At 47.8% G+C, this 14,093-nt stretch overlaps 2 protein-coding genes across 2 annotated transcripts in view; both read left to right on the plus strand.

Moving 5' to 3' along the window:
* Positions 1–13,386, plus strand: part of LOC125428726 (E3 ubiquitin-protein ligase TRIM7-like) — a 97,584-nt gene extending 84,198 nt beyond the window's left edge. The window contains exon 9 of the mRNA XM_048489327.1: positions 13,183–13,386. The gene's annotated coding sequence lies outside the window, so the exon portion shown is untranslated. The remainder of the gene's footprint in view (positions 1–13,182) is intronic.
* Positions 1–13,386, plus strand: part of LOC125427676 — a 31,020-nt gene extending 17,634 nt beyond the window's left edge. Inside the window, 7 exon segments of the mRNA XM_048487227.1 lie at positions 3,448–3,984; positions 4,930–5,094; positions 6,637–6,732; positions 7,555–7,785; positions 8,728–8,750; positions 9,708–9,826; positions 12,373–13,386. Of these exon segments, the coding sequence (XP_048343184.1) occupies positions 3,448–3,984; positions 4,930–5,094; positions 6,637–6,732; positions 7,555–7,785; positions 8,728–8,750; positions 9,708–9,826; positions 12,373–12,890 (1,689 nt within the window). The 3' untranslated portion in view covers positions 12,891–13,386.
* Positions 13,387–14,093: the final 707 nt, after the last annotated feature.

Raw genomic sequence — 14,093 nt, forward strand, 5'->3', positions numbered from 1 at the left:
CAAGAGGAGGTGAGGAAAATTCCTGCACCTGAACCATGCTTCTTAGGAGGTGAATCCGAGGAACTAGTGAAGATAGTGGTAGACAAGGAAGAAGTTCTGGCAGCCATTGATAAACTAAATGCTACCAAATCCCCTGGACCAGATTGCATTCACCCAAAAGTTCTTAAAGAGCTCAACCATGAAATTGCTGATCTTCTCACTTTAATATGCAACTTATCCCTGAAATCAGCCTCCATCCCTGAAGACTGGAAGATGGCCAATGTCACACCAATCTTTAAGAAAGGATCTAGGGGGTACCCAGGAAATTACAGGCCAGTCAGTTTGACATCTGTTCCTGGTAAATTAGTAGAATCTATCATTAAAGATAAAATTATTAAACATGTAGAAAAGCAAGACCTGCTGAGGAAGAGTCAGCATGGCTTTTGTAGAGGCAAGTCCTGTCTTACAAACTTACTAGAGTTCTTTGAGGGTGTAAACAGGCATGTGGATAAGGGGGAACCAGTGCCCATTGTCTACTTGGATTTCCAAAAGGCTTTTGACAAAGTTCCTCACCAAAGACTATTGAGAAAACTCAGCAATCAAGGAATAAGAGGGGAAGTCCTATGGATTCAAAACTGGTTGAGGAACAGGAAGCAAAGGGTGGATGTAAATGGGAAGTTCTCGCAATGGAGAGATGTAGGGAGTGGTGTCCCCCAAGGATCAGTTTTGGGACCAGTGCTCTTTAACCTATTCATAAATGACCTGGAAGTAGGGGTGGGTAGCATGATGGCCGAGTTTGCAGATGATACCAAATTAGGGAGGGTGGTGAGAACCGCAAAGAATTGCGAAGAGCTCCAAGCGGACTTTGATAAATTAGGTGAGTGGGCTAAGAAATGGCAAATGCAGTTCAATGTAGCAAAATGTGAAGTGATGCACATAGGGGCAAAAAATCCAAACATCACATACACTCTACAGGGGTCAGTGCTATCAGTCACAGACCAGGAAAGGGATTTGGGCGTCTTAGTTGATAGTTCCATGGGAATGTCAACTCAGTGCTTGGCAGCTGTGAAAAAGGCAAACTATGCTGGGGATAATTAGGAAAGGAGTTGATAATAAAACTGCAAGGATTGTCATGCCCTTATATAAAGCAGTGGTGCGACCACACTTGGAGTACTGTGTACAGTTCAGCCACATCTCAAAAAGGATATCGAAGAGATAGAAAAAGTGCAGAGAAGGGCAATGAGGATGATTGAGGGATTGGAGCACCTTCCTTATGAGGAGAGGCTGCAGCGTTTGGGACTCTTTAAAACAATATTACTGAAATATTCATGTCCTTAAAACTTACCATAAGGAAGCAAGGTAATAAACTGAATTCCTGAAAGAGCAAACATCATTCTCAGAAAAGGTTTTGATTGGTTGGTTAGTAGTGATTTACAGGACAGAATTCAGAGATAGGCAACAGTATAACCTGTGTAGACTGTCCAGGAAAAGTTCATCATTGCCTCCAGACAGTCCAGGAAAAGCTCTCCCAGTACTAAATGAATACACTTCCAAGTGGAGTTGACTTATTTCTTAATAATTGAGACAGGACAGCAACACCAGGTACTTAACATTATTTTATTTATTTTAGGGTCTGCTTTTCTCACTGAGACTCAAGACGGATCACACAGTGCAAATCAATTCAATTGACAGGACAAGGATCATAACAAGTCATGCGTCAGAACCTTGCTGGTAGTATTTCACCAGCCTGGGTGATTTTAATTCCCCTGCCCCGTATCTGGACCTTAGAATTTAATCCCCATTTATGGGACCCTTGGAAATAGCAAAACCATATGTGTAAAAGTTTGAAACTTATTTTCAGTGTAAAGTAAAAGGTTCAGCTACAAGCAGAAATCAAGTCAGTTGGCACAGTATACACAACAAAATCTAATTCCCAATACAAACATATATGAAGATAAGGATAAGTACAGTCACAGGAAGTTCCTTGACTGCAGTGTGTGTTTGTGTGAGGGAGTGTGTGTGAGAGATGGAGCCAGAGCTGCCTTATACACACACACCCTTGCCCAATTTGCCAGTTGGTCCAGGATATTAATCCTCAGGCCAGATCTTTTTGGGGTGCAAAGGGATCTTGCAGGCTTTGAAGTATATTGAAGCTCTCCTCACATTCAACAGAGTGTTTACTCAAGTTATAAGATTGGACCAAATGCTTTTGACTATATATATTTTTTTGCCTTTGGCGACCCCACAAGGTTTTTTTTAAATTCAGAGACACTCAGAGATGGCTTGCCACTGCCTAAATCGTCTGTGAGAGGAATTGGAAAGTTCCTATCCAAATACTTGCCAGGGTTGTGTCACCCAGCAAGTCTTCACAGCAGAGCGGGGTTTCAAACCTGGGTTTTCCAGGTTCTAATCAGACACCTTAACCACTACACTGCGCCGCCTCTCCGCGTAATCCTAGGACTGCAGCAATCTCAAACATGACAATTTCCACAATGCAGAAAATGGTCTTCAGGTTCAATATGGAAGTATCCCCGGTTTGCAACTAAAAGATTGACCAAACCACGCACACACACTCTCTCTCCCAGTAGAAAACTAGCAGCTCAAGGAGCGAGGGAATCTTCTCAACCCTTTCTTTGCTGCGCTGCTTACCTGTCTGCGTGGCCCTTTCTGGGACACGGGGGAGCTTTCAGAAAGGTGCAGTTCATGCGGATCTGGGGTTTGACTCCAGATTCCGCTTTGCAGGGAACACGCGTGTGTTGGGGTGTGTGTGTGCGCGCGTGTGTATCAGCTTCACAGGGGAAACTGCAGAGTTTCTCCACTGCGCCCCCAATAAGAAGGATGAGGGAGCTCTGAATCAACCTGGCTGTTGTTTTGGGGAGGGGCAGATGCTGGCGGTTCCTCCCCTCGATCAATCCGCTCCGCTGCTGCATCCCTGCGCTTCCTTCTAACTTTTCCTAACTTCTTGGGCAGGGGTAGGGAACCTGCGGCTCGAGAGCCGCATGCGGCTCTTCTGCCCTTGCACTGTGGCTCCACAAGCTGAGCCGCCAGCCCCATCCTTGCCCGCCCTCCAGGCAGCAGGGCGGGCGCACCAACTGCCCACGGTCAGCTGGGCCGCACCGCTGGCTTCCCCTCTCGCCCGCCCTGTTGGAGCGGGGCAGGCGTTTTCCTGGCGGCCGGTGAGGCCGAGCCGCCGGCTTCATCCTTGCCCGCCCTGCAGGCAGCAGGGCGGGCGCATCCGTGCGCTTCTCAGAATGAGAAGTGTTATCTTTATTTTAAATGTCAAAAATTATTTGCGGCTCCAAGTGTTTTCTTTTCCCATGGAAAACGGGTCCAAATGGCTCTTTGAGTGTTAAAGGTTCCCTACCCCTGTTCTTGGGGAACATGCGATGGGAATCATCTTCCTGCCTCCTGAAGCGCCTCCAAATGGACCGGGGTAAAATGTCACTCAAAGCAACTCTCTTCCCCCAGGCTCCTCCCACCCACCCTGCGCCGCCTCCTCCTCCTATTTTCGGGTCGTCAGTCCTGCAGCAGGAGGAGGAGGAAGTCCTTTGCAAGAAGGGAAACGCCCCGGGGCGGATTTGGAAAGTGAAAGTAGCTCCTCTCTCGCAAAGGGGAGCCATGGCGGCGGAGGGTGTCCTGAAGGAGCTGTGTGAGGAAGCCTCTTGCTCCATCTGCCTGGACTTCTTCAGGGACCCGGTGATCCTCACAGAGTGCGGCCACAATTTCTGCCGAGCCTGCCTGACCCAAAGCTGGGGGGACTTGCAGGGGGCGGCAGAGGCTTCCTGCCCTCAATGCAGAGGAAGAGCTCACGAGGGGACCCTCCGCCCCAACCAGCAGCTGGCCAACTTGGTGGAAATAATCCAGAAACTCCGTCCTGTGGAAGGGAAGGGGGGAGTCTGTGAGAAGCACCAGGAGCCTCTGATATTCTGCAGGGTCTGTGAGATATCCAAGGAGCACGAAGATCACGAGGAGATCCCTCTGGAGGAGGCTTTCCAAGAAAATCGAGTAAGTGAGAAATCAGCGGAGGGAGACTTAGTTTCTTCCATTCTTGAGCGTGTCTTCACATTTCCCTTTGTTGGAAAGCTCCAGCTTGGCGTTGTTGGTACTTGCTCACTTGTCTCTATTAATATAATATAAAATATATACTCTGCTATCGCCCTCACAACCACAAATTGACCCAGAAAACTGTGGCTAGCAATAGATCCAAAAAGGAAGAGGGAGTTCTCTTTGTGATGGAAGGGAGGCTGTTACCTCACTTCCTCCCCCCCATCCCCCCATAAGTCTTAGTGCCCAGCCTTTCACTGTCAGGCCCCCTTTGGCCAAGGAACCTGTGCAGGACAATCCCATTTCCTTCCCCTCAAGTGGGGGCCTTTCAGTTATTTAATATGACTGTCCCCTTGGCCCTCCCACACGGAGGCTGAGCTGCGTGGCCAGCCCAAAAGGTTTCACTGCCCAAGGGGGCCCCTGAGCAGCCCCCCTATATGGGCCTCTGCTGAAGTGGGGCTTCCAATACTGTGCCCAGGTCACCGTGAACATGGAGGGGGGAGCAGAAGGCGAGATACAAGCCTATCATCCTCAGGAACTGAGCACTGCGCGACTGGCAAGATTTGCTGTCTCTGAGCAAGCTTTGGACTTCATCTCAGTCTGGGCACAAAACCTGTTCTCAGCACCAGGCTTTCTGTGGGACTCAAATGGCTTTCTCTTTTCCCCCAGAACTCTCTTTTCCTGCAGTTACTCCCCCTCCCTGCAGCTCTCTGCAACCTCCGCCTCCCAAATTCAGCTGAAGGACAAACCCCATTTGACTACATCCAGTTTTTCTAAATGTTTATGGGTTTTTTTTTCTATATTGAACAAGACACTAATTATATCCAGTCACTACAAGGAGAGATACAGTTCTGGGAGTGGGGTGGGGAAACGAAATGCATCCTGTTTCCTTGTTTTGGGCCTCAGGCAACAGTGGCCGGTAGAAAAGAGAGGTTTTGCCAGAAGCACCAGGAACCACTAAAGCTGTTTTGCAAGGATGACGAAGCCCTCATCTGTGTGGTCTGCGACCGATCCAAGGAGCACAGAGATCACGAGACCCTTCCTCTTGACGAGGCCTCCCAAGAGTACAAGGTAGGAGATCAACAGGGGAAGAGCCGTGGATCCTTCGCTTTGTGAGGAAACATCCTGCAGGTTCTGCCTCAGCCTCTGGGCCTAAGTTTGAGAATGGAAACACCTCTTTGTTGCCTCCTTTCTGGCTTGGTGGCTCCCTGAGGAATTGCTTCATGTCCTCTGCGGAGGCTAAAGTGGGGCAGGTTCATAAAGTGGGGACATAGACTCACTTCTAGTCTGGCCCTGTTGACTTCTGACCAGCCAATTGCATGGCGGAGCTACAAGGGGACAGCTGTCTGGCCCTTAGTTTTTCCCGCCTACACCACACACAGAGACTGCTTTCTCAGCTTCCGCTGCTGCCCTTCAGTTGCTCTTGGCCTGGGGGAGAAAGACTCCAGCTTTAGCACCTGTCTGTGTCCCCCATTGGAATGCAGTCACTATAAGCCCTTCGGGCGTAGGGCGGTCCAATAAATCAAATTAATAATAATAATAATAATAATACAGCAGTTTAGATCAGGAGCTTTCGGGGGCAGGAGAGTTATGCATGAAGCTGCCTTCTTCTGAATCAGACAATCTGTCCAGCTCTGCTCTGACTGGCAGTGACTGTCCCAGGACTCAGGTCTTGGATGTCAGCTGCTGCCTGTTGGTTTCAGCTGGAGATGCCAGAGAGTAAACCCGGAGTTGTGGGTTCACTGGGCTTGTATGGTCACGGTGTGGCAGTTTTCAATCCTAACGCGAGATGCCTCTGAAGATGCCACCCATAGATGTGGCGAAACATTAGCAACAAGAAGTACCAGACAATGGCCACATTCCTGGAAAACCAGCAACACCCAGTTGATTCTGGCTGGGAAGCTTTGAACAATATGTTCTGGAGCAGCAGGAGCAGAAGAGGCCATTGCTTTCGCATCCTGCATGTGAGCTCCTAAAGGCACCTGCGAGTAGCAGAGAGCTGGACTAGATGGACTCTGGTCTGATCTAGCAGGCTAGTTCTTATGTTCTTAATATAGTGAACCTGGGGTTTCCTGCATGCCGAGGGGGTGCTTCCCCACTGAACCACGACTTTCCATTGCACCAGGGCACTATAAGGAATCCTTTCCCATCCCACAACTGTGGTTGCATCCACAATGAGTTCCCCGTGTTTTGGTGTGCCCTTTCTTGGAAGAGCGAACCCAAAGAAAGGTTGGGAAAGTGTGGAATGGAGGGTATCCATTTCTTCCATCATCCTCAGTCCAGTGCCATTGACTCTCCTGCCTGCCACCTTTTTTTTTTAAGTAACTTCCTGGGAATATTTATAGTGACTACAAATAATTTTTGGTCATGCAAAAGACTTTCCTGTGGCAGAGCGTGGGAGGAGAACGGCGGGCAGGAGGTCAGGCGCAGGGTCAGTCTCTGTGCCTCGGCATTCTTTGCATCTGGCATTCATCATTTGGGAAATGTTGTTGAAGATGTTGTTGGGGCAGTTACATCTAGTTTGGCCCTTAAAGACAGTTTTGCTTCTCGTCTGTTTTATAGTAAACTTCTAAAAAAGGAACCAGTCTCAGTTTTGAGTCCCTCCTCCCCTAGGATCAATTCTGCGATTGTCTGAAGAAGCTGAAGGAGGAGAGAGAACAAATTCTGGCATCTAAAGCAGAGGTAGAGAAGGAAAGCCAAGACCTGCTGGTAAGTTTCATTGTGGTTAGGAAGGGAACAGCTTCCAGAACTAGTATTGGGAGATCGTGTGCAAGTAGCAAAAAAGTCACCCCATGAGGCCACCCCCTCTCCCCCCCTGTTTGGAAGCAGACTGGCCCACTAAAGGGAGACCTAAAATTGCCCTTCAGAGTTGAGCGTGGTGGCCAAGTTTGCGGATGATACCAAATTATGTAGGGTGGTGAGAACCGCAAAGGATTGCGAAGAGCTCCAAGCGGACCTTGATAAATTAGGTGAGTGGGCTAAGAAATGGCAAATGCAGTTCAATGTAGCAAAATGTAAAGTGATGCACATAGGGGCAAAAAATCCAACCTTCACATACATGCTACAGGGGTCAGTGCTATCAGTCACAGACCAGGAAAGGGATTTGGGCGTCGTAGTTGATAGTTCCATGGGAATGTCAACTCAATGCATGGCAGCTGTGAAAAAGGCAAACTCTATGCTGGGGATAATTAGGAAAGGAGTTGAGAATAAAACTGCAAAGATTGTCATGCTCTTATATAAAGCAGTGGTGCGACCGCACTTGGAGTACTGTGTTCAGTTCTGGTCGCCACATCTCAAAAAAGATATTGAAGAAATAGAAAAAGTGCAGAGAAGGGCAACGAGGATGATTGAGGGACTGGAGCACCTTCCTTATGAGGAGAGGCTACAGCATTTGGGACTCTTTAGTTTGGAGAGGAGACATCTGAGGGGGGATATGATTGAAGCTAATAGAATCTCTTCAGTTTGACCTGTCACTGCAAAGGCCATTTGTGTTCATGATGTTGACCCGATTTCCTTCTCTTTCCATATTAGAAACAAACCACAGAAGAGAAACAAGAGACAGTAGCCAAGTTCAGGAAACTGCACACTTTTCTGGAGGAACAAGAGAAACTTCTGCTGGCCCAGTTGGAAGAGGTGGAGAAGGAGGTGGCAAAAAACCGGGATCAGCACCTGGCTGAACTCTCTGAGGCGCTCTCCTCTCTGGACAGCCTCACGCAGGAGATGGAGGAGAAATGTCAGCAGCCGGCCACTGAACTCCTGCAGGTAAGAGGGTGGCAGGAATCTCAGGAGAAGGCCGGCCCCAAACCCTTTCTGAGCCTCCTTCCCTTGGAAAAAAGCAAATGACTCCCGTTTCTGTTGCTGCTCTCCCTTCTGCCCCATTTCATCTCCACCTAGGAGCAGACTGGAAAAAGCTATCCTAGTGGCCCTTTGAAACTCCACCGCCTGGAAATACAGCTGCCTCCAGAGCCCTGTGCCTTTCCCTGATAGGCTGGGGCCGCTTCGCTTCCCTCTTGTTCTTGTTCATGTCAGCTGTCTCATATCTGTATTTCCATTTGGGGGGGGGGGGCAGGGGTGGTGTCTACATAGCTACAAAAACATGACCCTTAAGAATTCCAAAACGAGGTTCTAAAGCCTCATAGCATCCAATCTTCAGATTTAAAAAAAATGTAAATGACCCCCAAAAGGTGGCAGGGAATCATTGCCGGTTTGGGGGGGGGGGGGGGTAGGTGACTGCAGACAAACAGGAGTTTTTAAAAACTTTTGCAAAATGTTCTCAGGGCCCTGTGTGGAAGGACTCTGAGACAGGGCTGATTCCAGGAACTTTGCTGGGAAGGCCTCTGCATTCACCAGTGGACACAAGACCCACTCCATCCTGATCTGAGGGCTTCCTGTGTTCCTTGTGAGGAAAAAGCCTGGTGTGAAAGTAGCCACAGTTGAGTTGTCAAAGCAGGTCGCTCATCTTTGCTCTGAAATAGCTCCACTTTGACTGCTGATATTATCCTTCCCACTGTCTAAAGGTTATAAAATGTTTCTCCCACTGTATAAAGATCCACCTCAACCTTTGAGTGGAGTCTGCTAGCTGAACCCAAGAACAAGGCCAGAGAGCAGAATCTTCCTGGGTCTGAGGTGTCTTCTTGGTGTGGCCTTTCAAAAAGCACTGAGGTCCCTCTTCATATTCTCTCTCTCTTTGTCTTTCCTCTTTAGGATGCCAGAAGCACCTTGCTAAGGTAAGTGGATCTTTCTCATTGATGTTTTAATGCTGAGAGGCATCTCGGAAGCCTGTGAAGAATGTGGTCCTTTAGGATTGTGACGGAGGGCCAGATCAGGAGTCATTAAGAGAGTGGGTCTCCATCCATCTCTCAGGGGCAAACACCTTATGGACAGAGGTTTCTTGACAGGAAATTGGGAAGTGAAATAGCATTGGGGGTGGGGTCTGCATTGACACCTAGATGTGCATCTCTAGAAAAGGGGTCCCCAACGTCTTTGAGGCTGCATAGTGGAATTTTGCCATTGTGTGGTGGGCAGAACCACAACATGGCTGACACAAAGTGGGTGCTACAGTAGGCAAAGCCACCCTCAAAAAGGGTGTTGCAGCTTAGCTTCGGTTACACAGCGAAGATGCTTGTGGCGGCAGCTGCTTCCAGAGCCCCATTTTAAAGACTGCCTGAAGAAATACAGTGTTTGAGTCTCCTCAGCTACATTCATTCCACAAAATGGCAGCGTGGAAACTTTATGTGGCCAGAATAAAGCCTTCATTGGCATTAGGGCTGGCTGTTGACAGGGATGATTGCAGAGGTGAATACTATGACGACTGCATTAGGGGTGGCTGGGAGTGGGGGGGGATGTAGACGTGAACACTGTGATGACTCAATCTAAGGTGGTCCATGTGTTAAGGAGACTAATATGAGGCCGCACATGAGGAAGCCTGTGTTGGTGTGTGTGTGCAGATTAGAAATCAAATAAATAAATGGGTTGTCTTCTATTTCTTAACAGTCGTTCCCCACAGCTGCTGTGTGGCTTTGGGGGTCTCAAGACTTCCAGTGAGGTGAACGTTCCTCCCATCTTTCTCGGCTATCAGCTTCAGCCTCTGTCTCCAGGCGCTCTGCCAATTTTTCCTCTGTTTTTCTGATCCGCTTGGGGGGATTTTGAACTTGACGGTTGAATCTTGACATGATTTTCTCCAGGTATGAAGAAAAGGAGGCGTTTGAGAATCCAGCAGCTTTTCCTCTTTCGTTGAAATGGCGCATTTGGGACTGCTCGGATTTAAATCTCTTTTTGGAGGGCATCAAAAAGCAATTCAAAGGTAAGGAACTTAAGAACGTAAGAAAAGCCCTGCTGGATCAGACCAAGGCCTATCAGGTCCAGCAGTCTGTTCACTCAGTGGCCAACCAGAGGCCTCTAGGAAGCGCACAAGCAGAACAAATGCTGCAGCATGATCTTGCCTGTGCTTCTTAGCACCAGATATAACAGGCCTGCTCCTGTGATGCTGGAGATAATAGGTGTGCTTCATGACTAGTATCCATTTCACTTCTGGCCATGGATAGTCTTCTCCATGAACATGTCCAATCCCCTCTTAAAGCCTTCCAGGTTGGCGGCCATCATCTCCTCCTGGGGCAGCGACTTCCACGATTTAACTGTGTCTTGTGTGAAGAAATACTTCCTTTTGTCTGTTTGGAATCTCTCACCCTTCACCTTCAGCAGATGACGTCCCATTTTAGTCTCATGAGAGAGGGAGAAAAGCTCTCCCTGTTCACTCCCTGCTTGAGTGTGTTGTAGTGTGTTGTATGTTGCAGAGAGGTCTCCAGGGGACTCATAGGGCTGCCTTAAACAGATCTAAACCCTTCTGAGCCCATTGAAAATCAGTGGGTATAGAAAAGCATAAGTCTGCTTAGGATGGCACTGTGGGACCTCTGTTTGGAAGGATCCCGTGTTTAAAAGGAGTGGATCCTTGAACTGCAGCCTTTGACACACTTTCTATGAAGTGAGTGTCCAGTCAAAGTGACTAGTGAAAAGAAATGTGAATATTTCCACATACAAAAATGTGGGAAGAATTTTCCCCAGAAGTAGATTCTCCTTAACCTTTCATCTGAAACTCAAAAGAAATATGTATGCATGTGACATCAAGTCACAACGAACTTTGGAATCTGCCCTAATAGTTTATCCCTGTTAGAAATGAGAGAAACTACTTAGGAGCCCTTGGGGCTTGCAAGGTCTCCTGGGTAGTGTAGTTCCCACAAGGGCCTATTTCAGTCTGAACGGAACAGGCCGCTTTTCAGCCTGAAACTAAACCTGAAACTAAGAACTAAGGTAAGTGGGGGGGGGGGTCGTGGGAGGGATTGGGGCAATTTTCCGCCCCGCCCAGGCATGCGTCCGGTGCAAGGGTCCCCCCCGCCCCCTTGTAGCTTCGCCTGTGGATGTTTGGGAGGAGAACTGAAACTCCATTCAGCCACTCCAAAGTTTCCGCTTCAGCTTGTTCTGCTGCCTCCTTTGCTGTTGCTCAGATGCACCTTTCTGGGCAGGAGACGTAATGAAGGCAGATGTTTTCTAGCGCTGTGAACTGGACTGGGGAGCTTCCGTTCGCCACAATCATGCATGCAGATCAAATGCTAGGTTAGCTCTGTTTTGCTCCCTGCATGTGGACCTGGATTTAGCCTCCAGAAGTCACCCTTCACTAAAAAAGTGAAGTCCTCCTAAGTCACTTTTCTTTCCATTTTAATCACCAATATATAAGGGGAAAGGGGCGCATCACATAAAGCATGCATATGCTATGAATGATTTTTGTTAATTGCCAAACCCTGTTGGCCCAGTGGAGCGGGATGGGCACTTGACTGAAAGAGGGGAATTGTGGGGAATCTTGTCATGCAGACATCCCATGGTTACTGCGCTTTTATAATTAGCTACACCAGCAACAAGGAAACCACACAAGCCCACCCCTGTGAGGAAACCAATACCTAAGCCCCTGGGTCTCTCCAGAAGACAGAGAGATTGTCAAGGGAATTGAAATCCTGTTCTGTCTTCCTTCCTTTGCTGTTCAACCCCTTCTGTGCCTCTGCTCCTTTTCATGAGATTTGCGTGTTTGTGTAAATTCTTTTTCACGTGTGATTTCTTTCCAAAAAATATCCATGGTTCTCTTCTCTGAAGGTTAACTGCTTGGGATAGGAGATGGTAGGAAATGGGTTGTCTTCCTGTGGGTTTTTTATTGTGCTTTTTATCTTCTTTCGCTTGAAGTGCACCAAAAGGCTGCTCTGCCTTTTAATAGGTCAGGAGAAGTCAGGAAAGGGTTAAAGGGGCAGGAGGAGGCCATGATGGGCAGGAGAACGAAACAGGAGAGGCCAGTCCGGGGGTAGGGAACCTGTGGCTCAAGAGCCGCATGCGGCTCTTCTGCCCTTGCACTGTGGCTCCACAAGCCGAGCCGCCCAGGCTCCTATCATTGCTCCGCGCTGCTGGCAGTAGGATCTGGCACCTACCCTAACTGCCCACGGTCGACTGGGCAGCGCTGCGAGCTTCCCCCCTTCGATCCGCCTTGTTGGAGTGGGGTGAGTGCTCGGACGGCCACATGCAGGCCGAGCCGCCGGCTTCATCCTTGCTCGCCCTGCAGGCAGCAGGGCGGGCGCATCCATGCGCTTCTCAGAATGAGCGGAGTAAAAGGTAAAAAAAACCCCTATATATATAGTGTTATCTTTATTTTAAATGTCAAAAATTATTTGTGGCTCCAAGTGTTTTCTTTTCCTGTGGAAAACCGGTCCAAATGGCTCTTTGAGTGTTAAAGGTTCCCTACCCCTGGGCCAGAGGGATAAATCTCCCAGCTGAAAATCTTTCTCTTCTTGTCTCCTCCTTTTTTCGCAACAGCAAATGTGACTCTGGATCCAGACACGGCCCATCCCAGCCTCATCCTGTCTGAGGATCGTAAAAGTGTGAGGAATGGAGGAAAACGTCAAATTCTTCCAGTCAGTCCTGAGAGATTTGACACTTATGCTGCTGTGCTTGGTCGTGAGGGATTCACAGGAGGCCGCCATTTCTGGGAAGTCCTTGTGGGAAGTGAGGGAGAATGGACTGTGGGGGTGGCCAGAAAGTCTGTGAGGAGGAAGGGAGAGTTTACCTTTAGTCCTGAGGAAGGGATCTGGGAGGTGGGGAAGTGGGATGGGCTCTATAGGGCTTCCATAGAATATGATGACCCTCCTCTGACCCTGAGTGGGGAGCCCAAGACGATCCGAGTCTGTCTGAACTATGATGGGGGTCAGGTGACCTTTTTCGATGCTGATCGAAGAGCCCTCATCTATGAGTACTCTGGAGCCTCCTTCTCTGGAGAGACCCTCCTGCCGTACTTTTGGGTGTCCAAAAAAGGCCACCTCAAACTCTCTTCTTGAGACCTTCTCTTCACACCAGCAGCATCAAGAAGATAATATTGTTTCTCAGAAGCTCCCTCCTCTAGTCCTGTAAAGGTCTCTCCAGGCTCCCAGCCACCAAAACTGACTGGAGTAAAATGGAGACATTTTCTCTCCATTCCCTAATATTCCTTTTTTTCTTTGTATCTTATCTGAAGATAAGAGTAACATATTTCACTTTATAAAGAATAGCAGGCTCCTCCAGCCCCCATTCCTCTCATCCACAAGAGGAACAACTAAAAAGATCCTCCAGAGGAAAATGAAGCCCTGTAAGTTTTCAGTTAATATTCTGGACTTTCTCTTTTCTTTGGTTTATGGGGCACCACCTGTTAGGATTTGCCTCTTTTCAGCATTGCCTTTCTGGAGGGCTCTGAAGATCTGTTCCCTATCAACTTTGCTCCAATCAACACAGTTGTGTTTCAGACACCAGTAGCTGAAAATATGTTATGCTTATAATAAAATTGTGTAACCTTGAAAACTGGGCTAATTTTTTTGGGGTGGGGGGCATATATTGTGACTTTCTGACCATCAGAAGTGTGCTGATATTTATTGTCGTGAACCATCCCCGATTCTCCAGTTGGACAGAAAAATCAAAAGGGGGATTTGCATATCCAAGGTCCTGCTGGGTTACGCTTGCATTGAAAGCTTCTCTTCATGTTTTTGAGCCTCTCTTCAGGGAATTACCATATATACTCGTGTATAAGTCGAGGCATTTGAGTCGAGGCACCTGATTTTACCACAAAAAACTGGGAAAACTTATTGACTCGTGTATAAGTCGAGGGTGGGAAATGCAGCAGCTACTGGTAAATTTCAAAAATAAAAATAGATACCGATAAAAATACATTAATTGAGGCATCAGTAGGTTAAATGTTTTTGAATATTTATTTCAAAGAAAAATAGTAAACTAGCTCTGTAAGTGGAAAAGACGGTCAACAAGATCAATATGGTCTCAACAATAATTTTAAAAGTACAAAAACCTTAGCTCAATCAGCAACCAAGCTAAAACACAAGAGTTAAAATCCTTCAAAACTGGATTCCTTCTCATTTGTATGTCCAAATGTAACCCAACTTAGATTTTAAGAGGGATATTATCAGAAATGGAAAATCTACTATTAGCTTCCATTGTAAACAATGGGGGATGGGGCACCCCCTTTGAGGGTCAATAACTTTGGATCCCCTGATCCA

Source organism: Sphaerodactylus townsendi, linkage group LG03, assembly GCF_021028975.2.
Source record: "Sphaerodactylus townsendi isolate TG3544 linkage group LG03, MPM_Stown_v2.3, whole genome shotgun sequence".
Classification (NCBI taxonomy): Eukaryota; Metazoa; Chordata; class Lepidosauria; order Squamata; family Sphaerodactylidae; genus Sphaerodactylus; species Sphaerodactylus townsendi.